General features: G+C 44.2%; 1 protein-coding gene across 2 annotated transcripts in view; it reads right to left on the reverse strand.

Moving 5' to 3' along the window:
* Nucleotides 1-1,280: 1,280 nt before the first annotated feature.
* SH3BGR (SH3 domain binding glutamate rich protein) overlaps nt 1,281-20,057 on the reverse strand; it is a 58,374-nt gene continuing 39,597 nt past the window's right edge. For both annotated transcript variants that reach the window (XM_045036604.1, XM_045036603.1), the window contains 4 exons: nt 18,035-18,109; nt 17,316-17,408; nt 3,544-3,673; nt 1,281-1,751 (listed from right to left, as the gene is read on the reverse strand). In XM_045036604.1, the coding sequence (XP_044892539.1) occupies nt 3,578-3,673; nt 17,316-17,408; nt 18,035-18,109 (264 nt within the window). In that variant the 3' untranslated portion in view covers nt 1,281-1,751; nt 3,544-3,577. The remainder of the gene's footprint in view (nt 1,752-3,543; nt 3,674-17,315; nt 17,409-18,034; nt 18,110-20,057) is intronic.

Consider the following 20,057-nt stretch of genomic DNA (forward strand, 5'->3'; position numbering starts at 1 on the left):
GAGGCTTCTTATGAGCAGCGTTATTACAAAATTATGTGTGCTCTTTAGATAGGAGAACATTTACTGCAATAAAGTACAAAATTGACATTAATTTTTAGTGATATGAATTTTCATTTCACTGTAGTCTCACCTCATTTTTAGCAAAAAAGAATTTTTTGTTGCTGTTTTCTATTTTTTTTAAGTTTTTATTTATTTATTTTGAAAGAGAGACAGAGAGAATGGGGGGGGAGGGGCAGAGAGAGGGAGAGACTGAATCCCAAGTAGGCTCCACACCGCCCTGACACAGGGCTCAAACCCACAAACTATGAGATCATGACCTGAGCCGAAACCAAGAGTCGGACGCTTAACCGACTGAGCCACCCAGGCGCCCCAGAAAGAAATGTTTTTCAGGTAGCCTATTTCAACGATCAGGAACAAAATAATCTTAATTCTCTTCAAAATGCCTCGTTTTGTTACCAGGGTAACAAGAAAAGAGCGGTTTCCAGAGTCTCTGTGATGCCCACAACCTCAGCCACCACCCAAGACGTTCCCAAATGATGCAAACACGCTTCACTGCAAAATCAATAGGCAGACGGAGGAGGTGCCGTTGACGGCCACTCCAGGGGGAAGGGCCAGAATTATCGTTCAATAGAAATGCATCGAGGGGGCGAGATCTTCTGACAGGATGGAAGCAATGCTTTTGCAGCAACAGAAATATTAAGGAACAGTACAGATGCCGAGAGCGGAGGGATGTCCACATAATTGGACAAGAAAGAAAAAAATACCTCTGATGATCGGAGATGGGGTGGGTGTGCAGAGAAACGCTTCAAGCCTACCTGGTGGACAAGTCAGAGGGGCTGGACTGGCTCTCGGTCAACTGTGGCATCACGAGGCACAATGAGAGTAGGGGGCTCTGCCTACAGCAGCCCTGGCTACAAATCAGTAAAAGGCCGCGGGAACAGAAGCAGACACTCCCTTGGCGCAGAAACGTGCAAAGGCACTGGGGCGCAAGTGTATCTGCCCTCACCATCATCCCCACGCATGCGGATGGCAGACTTACACTTAAAGAAGGCCTCCAAGATAATGTGCCTGGTTGAGTGTGTAACACAAAATATGACCTAACAAGACAACCAGTGTCGTTGGAAAACACGGGCCGAGTAACCGGTGCCTCAGGAAACACGGAGCCCGGCGCAGACAGAAAGGGTGTGCTGAGAATTCAGACTTGGCAACAGGCAGACGGAGTTCAGGCAAATCCAAGTAGACATTATAAATAAAAAATTAATGTTCCTTGGGACAAGATGTCTGCTATTAATCTTTATTTGGAGGATTGTTTTCTGGAAAGATCTTTATTTTCCAAGCTCTTTGTTTTCAGTGAATTATCAGACAAGTCGCATAAGGCACATACGAAGAAATACTTTGATTATGTCACAAGGAGAAGCTGTATGTTTTGAAATCATTTTTCAACATCCTTTTTTTTTTTCAGGGTATTAGTAAGAAGATCTATTCATGCAGAGCAAAAAATAAGATAAAATAAATAAGCAAAGGCCAAAGATGTCAGGCACATGAAGGTATATGTGTGTTGTCCTCATGGAGAATTTCACGTTGATACGATTAGGGAGACATATCCGCATACATCTCACCATGTCAGATAACGCAATTCCTCAGTGAACCCCGGGCGTACTGAGAGAGGGGTGCTAGCTTTGTGCCAAAGCATTTTGTTGAGGTTGGTTTGGGGGAAGACGGTTGAAATACTGCTTCGTGGCTTGAGTTTTCTAAAAGAAAGAGAAAATATTAGGGAGAAGAGTGTTAAGGAGAGACAGACAATGTTCACCACAATCTTCATTATTTATCATGCATTAGGGAGAAGTTTTACCTTTTACTCTGTAAACCACTACTCACCATTTGCCTCCAAGTGCAAGGACAGGAAAGTGAATGTTTTTCATGGAAAACTAGACCGGGTTTATATCCTTTCCCTGTGCTAACACCTATCAAACACCACAAGGATGCCAACATCTCCAATTAACAGTTTCCCCACTGAAATTCGATGGAGAACGGAGAGGCTGAATTTACAGCTTAGCCCCGGACTAGGATGTTTAAATGGTCCACACCGAGACTAGAGGGCAGTATTGAGAAGCAACCGTCTTGGGGAGGAAGAATTCAGTCTCAGACTATAGATTATTTCTCCTGGCGCATGAATTTAGCATCAGTTTCAAACCCAGGAAATGAGAATTCCTTTCTAGTTCGGTTCACTGTTCTCCCCATGTTGTACTTAAAACCACCTTTTCAGATAAAATGCGTGGACTCCCCATGAGCTATGAGATGGGGTTGGCTTTGGACACTGAGTGGTCTGCCCAGTTGAAAGCACGATGGCATTGCAACGTTGCACTTGTAAGGGTACGTACGAACTCTCTCCAGGAGTTGGGCGGGGCGGGGAGGACTTTAGGGGGATGTCACTCACTCCTTCACTCTCAGGCATTTTAACCTCACAAAAGACTACTATGGACTAGATTCTAAACTCAAGAATCAGTGAAACAGGCAAAATGTCTGGGCTACAGCTGTATTTGCTTTTTTCCCCCTTTGAATCAACTCAGTGTTTGAGCATTTCCTCCAGGTCCTCAATATCCACTGTCATTAGATACTATCATTATCATATTCATATGTTTACAAACTGTTAAGAATTACATAACGATTCTACATGGTCCGAAGTTTAAAATTACAGCAAGCATACTGGTCAAAGATACGCCAGGCGATCTGCACTGAACTCCACGATGTTTCTACAGGAGTATTCTGGTGAATATTTGATAAATGAAAATGTCTGTCGAGTACTTCTCGCAAAATCTCTAGCAACGATATTTTTCTCTCGTGACCAGCAGTCAGAGTTGTGATTTTTTAACGTTGTAATTTACTGCCCTCATTGCGAACCCCGGCTGTCATTCCCCTGTAGATGAGCAAGTTTACTGGGCAGTAGGCGTCAGTGTAATGGAACGTGGATTAACAGAACACACCCGTGCTTTCACTTAAATGAAGGGCACACAGAGGAAGAGGAGGAAATAAAAACAAAATAAGCTCCTCCTAGCCTCCAAGGTACGCTTTTTTCCTAGAAATCATATAAACCATAGCCTCCCATACCCTGGCTTGCGAGACACGGGTTAGACGGAGCTCACCCGCCCTGAGGCTCCAGAAGGGGGCAGCCTGGGGGCTTGGTGGGGGGAGACAGACAGGCCTGAATTGGATCTTCGTCTCCCACTGCCAAGCCAGGGGTACTAGAGATCCAACAGTGTGGTGGCGCCTGGGTGGTTAAGCGTCTGACTTCAGCTCAGGTCATGACCTCAACATTTGTGGGTTCGAGCCCCACATCGGGCTCTGTGTTGACAGCTCAGAGCCTGGGCCTGCTTCACATTCTGTCTGTCTGTCTCTCTCTCTCTCTGCCCCTCCCCTGCTCATGTTCTCTCTCTCTCTCTCTCTCAAAATTAAGTAAACATTAAAACAAAATTTAGTCTTAAAAAAAAAAAGAAATCCAACAGTATAATGAACATGTTCTCAACCCCAGGACTTGGCGATTACCTGGAAAAGTTGAAGAAATAAAGCCTGAAAAGGCCTAAGAATCTTCTTCTTCTCCTTGTTCTTCTTCTCCTTTTTCAGCTTCCTCTTCCTCTGCTTCCCCTTCTGCTCCCTCTTCGGTTATTTCTTCCGTCTTAATTTTAACAAAATTTTCATTATTGTTGAGGAAGATCACAGATATAGCGAGGAAAGAGATGTAAAATCTCAGACTAGAGATGAGGGCCTCCCACATCCCCCACCCAACACATACACACGCATCACATACACAATACACACAACACACATCACACACACAACACACACATACTCAAAGCACGCACACACGATATGTGTCACACACACAGTACACATACACACACAGCACATACACACCACACACAATACATATCACACACACAATATACACAACACCTAACAGACACAATACTCACAACACACGGCATACAACACACATCACCCACACATCACCCACACAATACACACAACACACAGCACCCACACACAGAGCCCACAATTTAGGACGGTGCTGCAGAGCAGTAGGTTAATTCTAATGGGTTTCATGATTCCTCTTAAGCATGTAGTCTTTACTCATATTAATGGACTATTCTCATCAGATTACGTTTAAAAATTCAGAAGCAGTTGGAAGAATAAAATACAAAGAGAATCTCAGCAAATAGAATGTTATCAGAAAAGATGAAGCTTTTAAATGTAGAAGCTGGTTATATTTTGTTACAGCAATCTAATTTTTTCAATCCCAAGTCATCAGCAACCCACACATATAACCTGAAATTACTTTCAAATTAATAGTACCTTTGTCTTATTTTTATATATAAAAATGGATTTTTAAAAATGGAAACTCGCCTCTCAAGAGAAAAACTGATTATTGGAAAGGTATAACTTATAATTTTAAAAATCATAGAGTAAAACAGGCTAGGAATAACCTTTAGGTCTAAAAACAGGGATTAATTTGACAAAATGACATTAAAAATAATGAAGCAGATCTATATTTTCTATGTCCTCCCCCAAAATACACACACATTCCATGAATGAAAGTAGAATACAGGAGTCTTCATCAAGGTTTGATAAATATGTGCATGTCTGTGTGGATGCACCTGTGTGTGCATGTGTGTACATGTGTGTGCACATCTGAGTGTGTACATGTATGCATGTTCTGTGCACATGTGTTGTGCACACGTTTTGTGTGCATGTACACGTATGTGTGTGCATATACATGAGTACGTGCATGCTCATGTGTATTGTATGTACGTGTACATGTGTGCATGTGTGTGCGTGTGCATGTGTACATGTATGTGTGCGTTTGTGTACATGTGCTGTGTGTAGCTAGTGGTTATCTCTGGGTAATGAGCTATAAACTATTTTTGTGTTCTTCTCTTATCTGTATTTTCTAAATTTTCTATAAAGACCATGAACCATTTATAATTTTAAAAAGCAACATGGGGCACCCGGGTGACTCAGTCAGATAAGCATCCGACTTCAGCTCAGGTCACAATCTCACAGTTTGTGGGTTTGAGCCCCGCATCAGGCTCTGTGCTGACAGCTCAGAGCCTGCTTCGGATTCTGTGTCTCCCTCTCTCTCTGCCCCTCCCCTGCTCGCTCTCTCTCTCTCTCAAAAATAAATAAACATTAAAAAAAATTTAAAAAGAAACAAAGGTTTTTTTAGGGGAATTTCTTTCGACATGTGGGATCCTCTTTAATGCTGATGACCCTCACCAATAAAGGATTTGAAGAAACACCGAGACAACACATTTGGTGATTTTTGGTAAATTAGTCACCCTTTTCTGGAGTTCTCCATTTTAATTTAGCTCTCCCTGATTAGCATTTTAAAACAATCCAAAATGTTCATTCACAGCATTCTTAAAACTCTTGATTATAATGAAAGTCACTGAGACTCAGCTAACATGAGGGCTGGGACGCCTGGGTGGCTCGGTCAGTTAAGAGTCCAACTCTTGGTGTTGGCTCAAGTCATGATCTCGCGGTTCGTGAGTTCGAGCCCCCCCTTGGGCTCTGCACTGACAGTGAGGAGCCTGCTTGGAATTCTGTCTCCCTCTCTCTCTGCCCCTCCCCTGCTCATGCTTGTGCGCTCTCTCTCTCTCTCTCTCTCTCTCTCAAAGTAAGTAAATAAACTTAAAATATATTTTAAAAAAAAGAGAGAGAATCTGAGAATGCCCCTTTGGACTTGCCCTCACAATCCACTAACATTCTCTCAACTGATGCCTCTACACACTGACATGACTTCATCCCTATGAGGGTTTAAATTTAAAACTCCCCAACGCTCAGCTACTAAGCCACAGATTCCACCAGCAAGCCGCCGGGCAAGAATCTCGATTCTGCTTCATTTTGACACGGAGTGCCTCTTGCACATCGTCAGCGGTACAAACACAGGATGCTGCCTTTGCAGCGTTAAACTAACGACAATTATCACGAAGTTCCTTATAATGAAGTCCGCCCCCAGTGCCTATCCGGAAGCAAAACAAAATTTCTCAAACAAGAAAAAGATCATTCTTGAAAGCTTTCACAATTACACTGGTAAAATTAGAACATTTCAACCGGCGGGAAAAGAACGGGAAAGAAGAGAATTCATTCGTAAAAAGACCTAAGCCGAGTTTCAGACATTCCTGGGTCTGGGGTCTCTATCCCCCTTCTCATCTCCTGTTACTCATTTCAATCCCCAAAAGAAAAATAAGGGTTTGGGGTTTCATTTTACCAAACACAAGTTCCTAACATAAAGTAAACCCTATTGTCTTTGAAATTCAATGGACTTTTTATGATGAGGATCAAAACAGTGGGAGTTCTTCATGCGTCTGGGTGGCTCAGTCGGTTAAGCGTCTGACTGGGTCTCGGCTGAGGTCACGATCTCACAGTTTGTGGGTCCAAGCCCCACCTCAGGCTCCATGCTGATGACGCGGAGCCTGCTTGGGATTCTCTGTTTCCATCTCTCTCTGTGTCCCTCCCCTGCTCGCATTCAGGCGTGCACGCTCTCTCTCTCCTTCAAAATAAACAAATAAACTTAAAAAAAAAACAAAAAACAGTTGGAACTCTTGCAATTGGCCTCCCCTTGCAAACACATCAGGTTACCTAGAACTTAGGTTCTAATCCAGCGGTTCTCAGACGTGATGGGGCATCAGAAACACCTGAAGAGCTTGCCGAACCACAGTTTCCTGGGCTGCGCCTCGGGGTTTCTGATTCGGTGGATCTGGGACAAGGCCTGAAAGTGTGTGTCCGTACAGGTTCCCAGGTGAGGCTGCGGCTACTGCCCCGGAACCCCACTTTGAGAATCCTGCCGCAGTCTACCTCATCTCCCTTAAATCACGCTGGTTGATAACCAGAGCACGGGGGGCACTCACAAGCAGTACGTTTGCCATCGGCACCCACTGCAGTCTTCACTCTCCAGGATGGGTTATGTTGACATACTTGTGTATGCAAGTTAGAGCCGTTCTGTAATTCCACAATTTCAACAGACACCATGGAAATCAATGAAATAGGAGTACGGAAGGATGTTTTTCCTTATGTGAACTTAATGGAATGCTTTGGAAAGACCCTGTACATGTAAGTCACCTTAAAAACCTGTCATTGGGGTGCCTGGTGGCTCCGTGGGTTAAGCATCCGACTTCGGCTCAGGTCACGATCTCATGGTCTGTGGGTTCAAGCCCCCTGTCAGGCTCTGCGCTGACAGCTCAGAGCCTGGAGCCTGCTCCGGATGCTGTGTCTCCCTCTCTCTCTGCCCCTCCCCTGCTGGCTGTCTCTTACGTGTGCTCTCTTTCTCTCTCAAAAATAAACATTAAAAAAAAAAAAAAAAAGTAATTCTTCCCAAATCAATAAGGCTCTCCCTGGGTAGGTTCCCACTAGAAATCCCCAGACCATGTTATGGTTTCCTAAGGTCACATACCTTCCAGACACCCAGCGATGCGCTGCATGCTTAAGCTTCCCAGTTTCCACGAAACGTAGCCGTAGCACAATGTCTAACGTGGACTCAATATTATGTGCTGCCCTGACATCCGGTAAAATCTGGACAGCCGGAAATGGCCTACACACTGGCCTATGCTCCCACAAAGGAGGTCTCCTAGCCAAGCAGCCGGCTTCGTCAAGGACCCGGGCACAGTGCCTGCCCGTCCCCTGCGATGAGTCAAACAAGCGAATCCAAACAAGTGAACCAGGACACGCTTCGCTGTCTTGAATCCACAAAGCCCGCCTCCCACGCCCCGATTGTTCACACTGTCCCAGTGCAGCTCCCTGTGTCCCTGCACTGTACTGACGTCTTATTGATGTCTTCATCCCTTGGGCTTTGAGAAGAGGTGACTAGTCATCTGCTGGCAGTCTCATCTGCCCGCTGTCACGCGGCAGGTATCAGCCATCCCCGTGGCCACCGGAAGGGAATCCTTCCCTCACCAACCGGGTCAAAACAGCACTGCCAAGCACCGTGCAAGCTGCATGAAGTGTGCACACTATGCAATAAGGGGTAAAGGCAGAGTGGAAGAAGGACCCGGTCCAGCCTGGCCTGACTCTGCAGACACAAGGCTCGGAAAAGGTCCGCAGCCACGCCCATTTCTCTAGCCACGCCCCATTTCTCTAGCCACACCCTATTCTTCTAGCCACCCCTCTTGGATACATTCACCTCCCACTTATATTTCCCTTCTCAGCAGCCTAAGGGAGGCTGTTCTGGGATGCAGGCTGCATCGGCTTCTTCACGTCATGAAGAACAAGGAGAACGTGGCTAAGGCTGCGATTCTCTGACCTAAGAGATGTTTTCATTAGGCACCACCGTTAATTCCGCTACTGTACCTCTTCCGTTGCTGCCTCTCCCTTTTCTTCCTTAGGTCCATAAATAGAAAATAAAGGAAAAAATACGAATTCACATAAATTTTAAGTTGAATCTAAAAATGAAGCCAACTACGATAAAAGTACATTCCATTGAAATGAAAGACAGTAATTTGTTGATAAAATATATAAATAGCCAAGACACGATAACTAAGCAATGCCTACTTATTTCATGCGTTATATTTCAAGCCCTTAGAATATTATGAGATTAGAGACGTTTTTCCACCACTCTTACTCCTGAAAAGATATAATTAATTAGTAATACTGCCTAGGGGCACCTGGGTAGCTTAGTCGGTTGGGTGTCTGACTTCAGCTTAGGTCATGATCTCACAGTTCGTGGGTTCCGGCCCCACGTGGGGCTCTGTGCTGACAGTTCAGAGCCTGGACCCTACTTCGGATTCTGTGTCTCCCTCTTTCTGTGCCTCTCCCCCATTCACACTCTGTCTCAAAAAAAATAAATAAACATAAAAAAAATTTTTAATAGTGCCTAATTATATAATTAATTTTTGTCTGTATTCAAAGAATATTGCAGATCTCTATCACTACCCAGGAAAATTCAGACCATACACGTAAGCAATTAGAAAATCCGAACAAAATTATGTCTTTTCTGACTTTACGTGCCTATAAGTATGCCTTGACTTCAGCTTTGAAACGGCAAATAAAGGTAGGTCATCAAAAGCTTTTCTTCCATCAAAACAAAATACTAACATTGCTGAACCATTTAGTAGTTAAACACTGATTTCTGGTTAAAGAAAGAAATTTACAAGGTAAGAGAGGGTGAGGCCATGCCAAGTTCACACAGGTGTCTACTCTGCTCACTAGAATTTCTACGTCCCTAAAGCTGTAGGACCAGGCTGTATCTCTTAAAAGGGCAAAGAAGGAAGAGTTTTTCCATCCCTTTCCCAAAATGGCCCTATGAGAAGCCTTTGTGAGGCCAGTGTACTACAATTACTTTAATTAACCGAAGGGAACAGTGCCTAAAAGTTCCTAATGCCTTACAACTCAGGCAGTGAGCTCACAGAATCTTGGACTGGGGACATGAAAGCAATCTGTATTCCCAAAGCCTCACACTCAATCCCTCCTTTGGACAGGTGAGGACACTGAGGCCACAGAGTTAAGTAATTTGCCAAAGATTAGAGGACAAGTAAGCACCACAGTCGGGATGGACTTCGAGGCTCCTGGTCCCTGATTCAATGCCCTTCCCACTCCACATGCTATGTCTCAAGACCAGTAACAGAAAAAGCAAAATCATACAAGGCGGGTGATGAGGGCCCATCACACGGCCACATCCCTCGGTCTAGCTCCATGTTCTTGGCCGGTTCTGGAATAATACTCTCAGATTCCTGAGGTTGGCAGAGAAAACACAGAACCTGAAAGGCTGCTCGAGCTGGCCAGGCTGAGTCAGCCTCAGAGATTTTTCCAATACTGGGAGTCTCCAAACTCACCCTTACATTAAACACCACTGGCAACACGCCAAGTCTTAGCGCTAAAATAATGTCCAAGAAAAGAGAGACCCACACTCGGTGCAGAATTCGGGTGTTGGTTCCTCAGCAATGTGCTGACTGTACCTCTCTAGTATCGCCCAGTTATGCCCAGGCCTGTCCCTCGTCTGCCACGACCCCCATCTTCTCTCACCCGGGTCACGGCGCCTCGGGTCTTCCTTATCGCCACCTGCTCTCCACACTGTGGCCAGGGATGTTGTTTAAAAGACAATACCTTGATGCGCCTCGGAGGGCTCAGTCAGTTAATCATCAGACTTCGGCTCAGGTCGTGATCTCACGGTTCATGGGTTCGAGCCCCACATCGGGCTCTGTGCTGACAGCTCAGAGCCTGGAGCCTGCTTGGGATTCTGTGTCTCCCTCTCTCTCTCTGCCCCTCCCCCTCTCATGCTCTGTCTCTCTGTTTCTCTCAAACATAAATAAACATTAAAAATCATAATAATGAAAAATAAAATACAACACCCTGCCATGCTTTCCTCATGTTGATCACGTCCATCTTTTCATGGAACTTCCAACCATTATTCTTAGAATGGCTGAAAGGCCATCACAATCCAGACCCTGCTTCCCCCACTCCCACCTCGTCCCTCCCCACCCTTTATTTCAACCTTATGGACCATATGCAACTTTCTCACATTGGCCACACCCTCCAGGACACTACTTAAAATGACCTTCCTGACCCATAAGGCTGAGTTACGGGACCCCCTTATCTGCTCCCGCGACCATCACTTTTCTCTCTGACTGGTCTGCATTCTTCTTGAGGCACGACCTGCATCTTTACTCATTTTTGGATCTCCAGGATCCAGCCGCTGTCTGGAACCGAGGTGTAGAGCTCAATAAAATGTGCTAAGTGACCAGATCCATGAACGTATACTCTGCTAGCAACTGGATTCTCTTCATATCCACATGAGATCAAATAAAAATATGCAACACTGAATTATCAGCTACACAGAGTTTCACCTTTTTCTAAATTCAATTCTTTACATGAACTGTATTCAGCCAAAACAAACACATTAACAAGATGTGCACTGTGAAAAATGAGGGTGCCCTTACAGTGAGGCTGGGGGACTGGAGGGGGTCCCACAGGAATTAAGTACCTGTCTCAACTTTTACAGGTCAGCTAGGAGCAGTTACCGAGGGACCTAGGACTCTCTATCGATATCTGAATTGACCTGAATTTCTTGAAAGAGACATTAAATGGGTTAAGCAATTGCCCAGAGAATTTACAGAAATACTTAGATGCAAAAAACTCAAGTATGCTTTGAAGAACCCCAGCTGTTACCATCACTGGCTCTAGCGGAACATAAGCTCTGTGGGAACAGGGACTTTGTCATTTTCATTGCTCTGTCCCCAGTCCCCAGAATTCTGCCTGGCATGTGGCAGTATTCAATCTGTTGATAAAATGTTGAGTGGGTGAATTTGTATTTGCTAGTTCTGCCTCGAATCCCCTGGAGGGGCGGGGGATCTATGATTTCCTTTTGAAGTTTATTTATTTTGAGAGAGAGAGAGAGAGCACAAGCAGGGAAAGGGCAGAGAGAGAGAGGGAGAGAGAATCCCAAGGAGGCTCCATGCTGCCAGCATAGAGCCCAACGCAGGGCTCGATCTCACGAACCATGAGATCATGACCTGAGCCGAGGTCAAGAGTCAGACGTTCATCAACTAATGAGGATGTAACATTTAAATAGAACTTACACTTCCATCCTTAGTTCACAGAATTATAAAAGATGAGAATTAGGCAGATATTGAAAGTCATCTATATACAATGCTGGAACAGACGTTTACTACTGGCAAATAATTACACTGGCAAAAAGGGTTTTTTTAAGATCATTGTAATCGCACGGTCAACTGAGCTAAGCTCTTGCAAATCATAGGACAGGCTATGCACCATTCACCTGATGAAGCGACAGCTTGAAATCACTATCCCTTGCTGTTCCTGTAAGAAAGCTAGTGAGGGGATGGGGCGCCTGGGTGGCGCAGTCGGTTAAGCGTCCGACTTCAGCCAGGTCACGATCTCGTGGTCCGTGAGTTCGAGCCCCGTGTCAGGCTCTGGGCTGATGGCTCAGAGCCTGGAGTCTGTTTCCGATTCTGTGTCTCCCTCTCTCTCTGCCCCTCCCCTGTTCATGCTCTGTCTCTCTCTGTCCCAAAAATAAATAAAAACGTTGAAAAAAAATTAAAAAAAAAAAAAAAAAAAAGAAAGCTAGTGAGGGGAAGCCTCCTAAGTGGGGAGCCTTAGAACCTTCACCAGCAGCTATTTTTGCCAGGACTTGGCCAGCGAGGCGGGCTGCAGAGGCAGCAAGTAGCCAGGACCAAGGACAGGTGTCGGCCGTGGTGAGTGTCAGGCAGTGGCCAGTCAGGGCAGGTGGCTGGTGTGGAAGGAAGCCCGAGGGCCAGCCCAGGGTGACCTGAGGTGGGCAGGTGGCCTCAGAGCGGCTGGAAATCTCAGGGACAAGGGCAGAGTTCTCTCGATCTTCAGGCACGACAGGGACCCAGCCTGAGATTCACCAGCTCCTCACGGACCTAAACCAGTGTCCGCCCTTCACGAAAGCAACTTTCCTCAGGGCCGGTTCTGGAGGAAGCTGGGAGGGCCTAATCACGTAGCCAGTCAAGCTAAGGTCTTACAAGGTTTGGGAGAGGACCGCTGAGTTGGCAAAGAACACAACTTAAAATAAGTTTACCTCAAGGGAAACCAAAGGCCAAGGTGAACATTTCCAGGCTCCCATCAAGTTCTCACGATGCCCCGGGGCCGCAGCCCCCTCTTCATAGTGTGCCCTCAGGCTTTCCTCCCTTCCTCCTCAGGTACCATTCACAAGCCTCCCCTCCCCTCCATAGCCCCTCGTCCCTCCCGGGTCGCAAGAGAAGGGGACCACAAAGTCCCCTCTCTACCGGGGGTCTGAAGCAGCAGGTGAGATCTTCTTAGGCATAAACGAATGGTGTTTCCCGTGTTCACCGCCTCCCAAATGCCCCCCAGCCTGTCGGCACGTAGGTAACACCCATCTTGGCATCTGGAGCTTAAGAGCCTGGACTCTTGGGTTGGCGGTCAGGGGAGGTCCATCTCATTAAAGGAGGCAATGGTTTCTGTCTCCATTTCTGATTTTTTTTTTATGTCTATTTATTTTTGAGAGAGACAGAGACAGAGACAGAGACAGAGACAGAGTGTGAGCAGAGGAGGGGCAGAGAGAGAGGGAGACAGAACCCGAAGCAGGCTCCAAGCTGTGAGCTGTCAGCACGAACCATGAGATCATGACCTGAGCCTAGTTTGAACGCTCAACCGACTGAGCCACGCAGGCGCCCCATTTCTGATTGTTTTTAAATCAAGAGTGATATTCTTAGATAAATATTCCTCCCCATTAAAATGGCATCATTTGAGGGGCGCCTGGGTGGCAGAGTTGGCTGAGCGTCTGACTTCAGCTCCAGTCATGATCTTGCAGTTTGTGGGTTCGAGCCCCACATCGGGCTCACTGCTGTCAGCACAGAGCCCACTTTGGATCCTCTGTTCCCCTCTCCCTTTCCCTCTGTCCCTCCCCTGTGATTTCTCAAAAAAACAAAAACATTTAAAAATAAAGTAAAACAAAACAAAACAAAATGGCGTCATTTGGGTGTTTACGAGTATGTGCCCAGTGAGCATGTGCAACAGTTGAGATCAGGTGAGCAAGCCCACACCTCAGACACTTCCTCAGCTGGCCTGTCACTCGGTTTACCACTGCCAGTTGCTGACGTCACACGCTTGAAAGCTGCTCGTGGCACACAGATGAGTGGCATTTAACGCACAAATGAAAGGTTTGAAATAGTGGTGCACACGAAATAAGGTCTGTAGTCTGCTTCACAGAGAGGCGCCAACACCGTGTTCCTGGTGTCGCTATTGTACCATGGCTATCTGTGACGTCACCAGGGGGCAAAGCCAGGTAGGACACTGAACGAGGTCCCGGTTAGGTCTGTAATTATTTCAGAATAAAAGGTGAAAATATGTGTGCATTCTTTGGTCTAAATAGTGTGGCTGAATGCCAGGGTATGAATTACCGTTAGGTTCTCCCCACCACACAAAACTGGGGACAGGGAGTCGAGTCTGCCCCTCCCACATTCCAAGGAGACAGCCCCAGACTGGCTGTGGCTCTGGGATCCCAGGGGAGAAATTCTAGGCCTTGCTTTTCAAAACCCTGGGCTAACAGAGGTGATCCCTAAAAAAGGGGGGCTTGGAGCTTAGGTTCAGAGTGGGGTTGACAGAAGCAGGCAGGCTGAAGACAGAGGGACAAGGGGAGGGACACTCTGCGCCCAGGACAGCAGCCATCCTGCGTCAGAGGCATGTCCGCCCGCGTCCAGCCGGGGCAGAGGGCCCGACCCAGCCGAGGGGCCAGCACTCAGTAGCTGCAACGGACAGCAGGGAAGCCATGTGCCCGCGCGACCACCACAAAGGACCAGAGCCCTCTCCCCGTCCCACTGTGACTCAGGGGTGACCTAAGTCCCTGCAAAGCCCCTCACCCCAGCTGAAGTTCCTGCCAGCGTTCCAGATGGTTTTCAACAGAGCCAGAGTTTTATCTAAACAAGCACTGGGGGCGCCTGGGTGGCTCAGTGGGTTAAGCGTCCGACTCTTCATTCCGGCTCAGGTCATGATCCTTAGGGTTGTGAGATCGAGCCCCCTCTGTCGGGCTCTGCACTGAGCATGCAGCCTGCTTGGGATTCCCTCTCCCTCTCTCTCTGCCCCTCCCCTGCTCCTGAAGGTATGCTCTCTCTCTCTCTCTCTCAAAATAAATAAACATTAAAAAAAAAAAAGTTAAAAAAGCATTGGCTTTTTCTGAGCTGTAATATCTAAAAGAACCTACTAGATTCATATACTGAAAAAAAAATTGACAATAAATTTCATATATTGAAAAAAAAAAGAACCTACTAGAATATGTCTAGTACTTTGAAAATCAATGTTTAAAGGGTAAAACACAACAATCTAATTGGCTTTTCTGTTTGTTACAAATTAGTTTATCCAAGCCTGAGTACACTTCAGGCAAAAAGATGTTATATCAAACAGCCTGGATGGCCTTCCCAGCTTAACCTTTAAAAACAAACCCCAAAACCACTAAAACAGATGGGAGGTTCTTTAAGTACAAAATACAGGCATTCTAAATATCAGATAGTTTTGTCTCCTTTTTAAATTTCAATCCAGGGGCACCTGGGTGGCTCAGTCAGTTAAGCATCAGACTTCGGCTCAGGTCACGATCTTTCGGTCTGTGAGTTCGAGCCCCGCGTCGGGCTCTGTGCTGACAGGTCAGAGCCTGGAGCCTGCTTTGGATTCTGTGTCTCCCTCTCTCTCTGCCCCTCCCCCGCTCATGCTCTGTTTCTCTCAAAAATATATAAAACATTAGAAAAAATTTAAATTTCAATCCATTTTCTTATATATTCAATCCCAGAGCCAATCACGTTATTGTGTCATTTGTAATGCTTACTGACAAATCATGGGTTCTTTTTTTTTTTTATTTAACTGAATTAAAATGAGTCACACAGCATGGATCACTTGTCAAATGGGAAAATGTCAGAATCTGTCCTGATGTAGACTAAATGTTATTAAAGAGTTGAAAAGTGAGTTTGATAATTAATGTGACTAATACAATCATCTAAAATTAAAATGTTTTTTACTTAGTGTTTTCTTCATCATAGCACAGGCAAAAATGACAGAAATGATTTTTTTTAATTCCTGGCAGGATTCACAAGATTGCAATTTACTTTGTCAAGGGCTCACAATTAAAAAAAAAAAAAAAAAAAGTAATAAAGAGAACTCCCAGGCCAGATGGCCTAGTACCTCACTAAATAGTAGCTGGGAAGCTAAAGCAGACCCATCCTTGGGGCGCCTGGGTGGCTCAATTGGTTAAACATCCGACTTCACTCAGGTCATGATCTCACGGTTCGTGAGTTCAAGCCCCACGTCAGGCTCTGTGCTGACAGCTTGGAGCCTGGAGCCTTGGAGCTTCAGATTCTGTGTCTCCCTCACCTGCTCACACTCTGTCTCTCTCTGTCTCTCAAACATAAATAAACATTAAAAAAATTTTTTTTTGTAATTAAAAAAAAAATAAAGCAGACCCATCCTTGCTGTAGAAACCAGGGTCTGGTTATGAAAATGCTACCTTCCTCTAGGTCCCCAGGAGAAAGGGATTACGGTATAAAGTGTCTTATCTTTGTCTGTCTTACAAGAAGCAAACTGAATTTCCAAGTGTACATCAATAATACTGTAGGAGTGCATTAGGCAATTCCTGTAAAGCCCGAATTATAAAAACACGGATTTTCAAATTTCAAGGTAATGAAATGGTCACTATATATAACTTAACATTTATTATTTCTGAATTATATAGGCTGCTGTCAAACCCCATCTAACTTCTAGGTCAGGATTAAAGGTTTTATCTTTCTTCCAAACAAAAGACTTCAAAGAGTCTTAAGTAATCAACACTTTGAAATAGCAATCTTTAATATGAGGAATTTACTGACCCGGCCCCTCCCAAATTTAAATCCCTTAAGATAACAACAAATTGATGCCCCCCCCCCCCCAACCCAGTCTTCCATAGCCTGCTTCCCTAGTGTCCTTCCTAACCACATTCCATCTGCTGGGAATGGGAGTCCAACACCTCTCCCAGAATCAGTAAGTAGGTAAAAATGCAAACCATCAGTACTCAGTCAACAGTTTTTGTTACAAGCGGCCCAATGCGTTTACACCACTGAGACTCTAGAAAGGGGCCAGCAACCCCCCCAGTCAGCTCCCCGTGCACCGGGGTCTCCCCTTACCTGGGTTCCCAGGTACATTTTCAGAATTCCTTGACTAAGTAGCCCATCTGATCCCCCTTTATCTCTGCTTGGCCATTCTAGAATCACAGTCTCCCCTTCCCTCCCATACACCCCCCTGCCCCGCCCCTTATTCTGTGACCCCCTGACTGAGACCCCCTTTAGAATTAGATCACAGGCCTTGAAGCAGGTCACATTCCCATGACTGCATCAGAACTGGGTGGCCTTCCCTCCCCAAGGCCCCTTCTCTATCCTCAGCTCCTGTTGGCTTCCCACAAAATGCCCCCACCCCCTTACCTCTGTGTCCCTAGTAGGCAGTGCTGTTGGTGGGTATTTGCTGGGAATCCGTCATTACTTATGACCAAGGAATAAGGTGCCTTGTTCTACAGAGAACTTGAACCTAACCCAACCCTAACATCACAACTAAGATAACTGAAGCCTTGTCTAGCCTGTCCCTCCAGGCCTGGGTCCAGGGTCCCTCCCCCACTCCTTTTAGCCCTCTGCCTTGACCACAGTCATTAGCACTTCCTCCTGCTTCCTCCCTGGCTAAACCCTCAGCCCCGGGCTTCTGTGCTCACTTTTGTGTGCCCAGAAAGATTCCTGGCACCCAGGAGGAGCTCAGAAAAAGCTTGATGAACCGAATCCAGTGAAATGATGGTGGGAAAAAAAAAAAAGACAAACACTCACATTCTTCTCTGGAGACTCAGCGAGGTTGCCCGAATCCTCATTGTCCTCTTTTTGTGCCTCATTTTCTCCACTTTCTTCAGCCTTCTCTGTTGCCTGGTCATAAAGCAAACCCACGGTATCACTAACCTTAGATAAGCTTTCAAGGGAAAACCACGCCGCACATGCTTTGGTTTTCTTATTTGGATAATAAGTAAACACAGTATATAAACAAAGCAAACACAGACTTCCTATTTATCAGGTCACCTGGCTACTAGAATTTAGGATCCGCAACCCCCAATATTGCTCACTGCACCTGCTGTTCTAAGTCAATAGACCTGATTCATATGCCTGGTAGAGTAACAGATTCACTAACGAGGAGCTATAATCCACCCATTTAAGGCTCATGAAGAGAACTCCAAAGGATTCAATGTTTAGGTAGAGTTGTTTTCTGTTGCTTGAGTAGAGGCAGGCTTTATAATTTTAGAGAGTAAAAAAGATGATAGAGGGTAAATAGATGATAGATAGATAGATAGATAGATAGATAGATAGATAGATAGAGACAGAAAATGAGTAAATGGGTGGATGGATGGATGGATGGATGGATGATGGATGATGATAACTGATACATAGATAAATAGATATTCTATCTATGTAGAGGAGAATGACAGAAAAATGAGAACTATGTAGACATTCTGAGCAAGCTGGTCTGAGGGAAGATGGTTCAAGACCCCAACTCTTACCTCTGTGGCGCTCTGCACCTCTCCCACGACATCACCGTTGGGAAGGGAAGATGCTTCCTCGGATGATTTCGTCACCTGTGTCATATAAATTGAGACTGTTTGAGAATTTTCTTGAGGGTAATAGCTTGCAATTTAACACCTTTTAACCATTCAAATTATGTTTGTCTTCAGCCCTCATTTTATCGTTACAACAACACTGTAGCCTGATAAGGAGCATGGTCATTACCATTCACACTCTAGAGAAAAAAAGTCAAGGCAGAAAGCGTTGCATTGCAAGTTTGGGGTGGAGCTAGGTCTACACGTACTAATTTATGTTCTTTGAACTTATCCACAGTTCCCTGTCTTCTAAAAGTTATTTTTCTCATCACAATAAAAAAATTGTATAACTGTGTGAGGTAGTGGATGTCAACTAAACTTATTGAAGTAATCATTTCACAACATACACACACATCAGATCCTTACGTTGTACACCTGAAACCAATATGATGTTACATGTAAATTATATCTCAATAAAATTGGGGGAGAAATCAGTTACTTTCATTACAAAGGCACTTAAACCATAGACACACCCTCCAGTAACATGTTCCTATGATAATCAATACTAAACTGTGATACATACCTAAATCTATCCTAATACATATCTAGAGGCTATTTTTTTTTTTGGTTGGTTGCTATTTTTATTTTTGTGTTTTTTAAAACAGACATGGGAACACAGGGTATAACTTGATTGTTTATTTTAATATATCATGGACACTTGTCCAGGTTAATTCAGATGGTTCTAACTTCGTATTTTTAGCATCTGCTTCATATTACATATATAATTTATCCAAATATTTCCCAGATGATGGTTGTTCAAAATGTTTACATATATTTGTGCTTCTACAAACAACACTATACTAAGCTGAACAGTGGGGGTTTTTTTTAGATTTATTTCCAAAATAAGAAATTGTAGCAATTCATATTCCATAGTAAATATATGAATGTCTTCTCTTCCTTTATCATGAAGATAGAGGCCATGAAGGCCAATGAAGATGATCTCTGTTTTTGATCTCTGACAAAGTGTTAGGGAGAAAATGGAATTTCATTTTTGTTTTCATTTACAGTTTCCTAATTACTAGAAGAGAAAAGCATATTTTTCACAAGTTTTAGCCACTTACTTTTCCTGTTCAGATACTTGCCTTCATATGTTTTGCTCCTTTTTACTTGAGTTGTTTGTCTTGTCAATTTCTAGAGGTTCTTTAGATAATAGAAACATTAGCTCTTTGTCAGGTTACAATTTTTATTTTTAGTCTATAAAGTTTTACAAGTTTGGGGTTTTTTAATTCTTAGCCTTTTATAAAAAAATAAATTTATCTAATTTTTATTCTCTGAAATGCAGCACTATTATTTTACATGAGTTATTAACATTTGGAGGCCTAATCCATCTAGAATTTAATTTTGTATATAATGTAAATTAGGGCTCTGTTTTCATCCAGAAAACAGCAAAATATGTCTGCATTATTTATATACCATCGTTTTCCCATTTAACTAAGATGTTTTTGTCATTTGTTAAGTTTTATGTATATATTTGGATCTGTTAATACACAATTCTATATATGAATATATAGGCATATCCATGAATGTGTTTATCAGTTCCCATGCCAATATACTGCTTTTATCAGTGTAGCTTTTAAGATTCAGAAAGGCAAGGTGCTACACAAAGTCTTTGTAAAAATTTTCTTGGCTCTTCTCAGACATTTATAATTCCAATAAATTTTAAGGTCATTTTTCCTAGTGTCAAATTTTTAAAAAATAAGCTTTTGTTTAAAAGGGCACTACATATTTATTAGTTTAGAAATTTTTCAGTTCTTTTTGTAAAGTCATCCTACCCAGAGACACTGTAGGGCTATTACTTTAGAAGCTGTGGGCGTCCTTCAGAGTAAAATTATGTTCTTTATAACATGAAGCCCTGTATGCTTCTTCATAAATTTATTCCTAAATCATTCACAGAGTTTTATCACCACTGTGAAGATTTGATTTTTAC

The sequence above is a fragment of the Felis catus genome, chromosome C2 (assembly GCF_018350175.1).
Source record: "Felis catus isolate Fca126 chromosome C2, F.catus_Fca126_mat1.0, whole genome shotgun sequence".
Classification (NCBI taxonomy): domain Eukaryota; kingdom Metazoa; phylum Chordata; class Mammalia; order Carnivora; family Felidae; genus Felis; species Felis catus.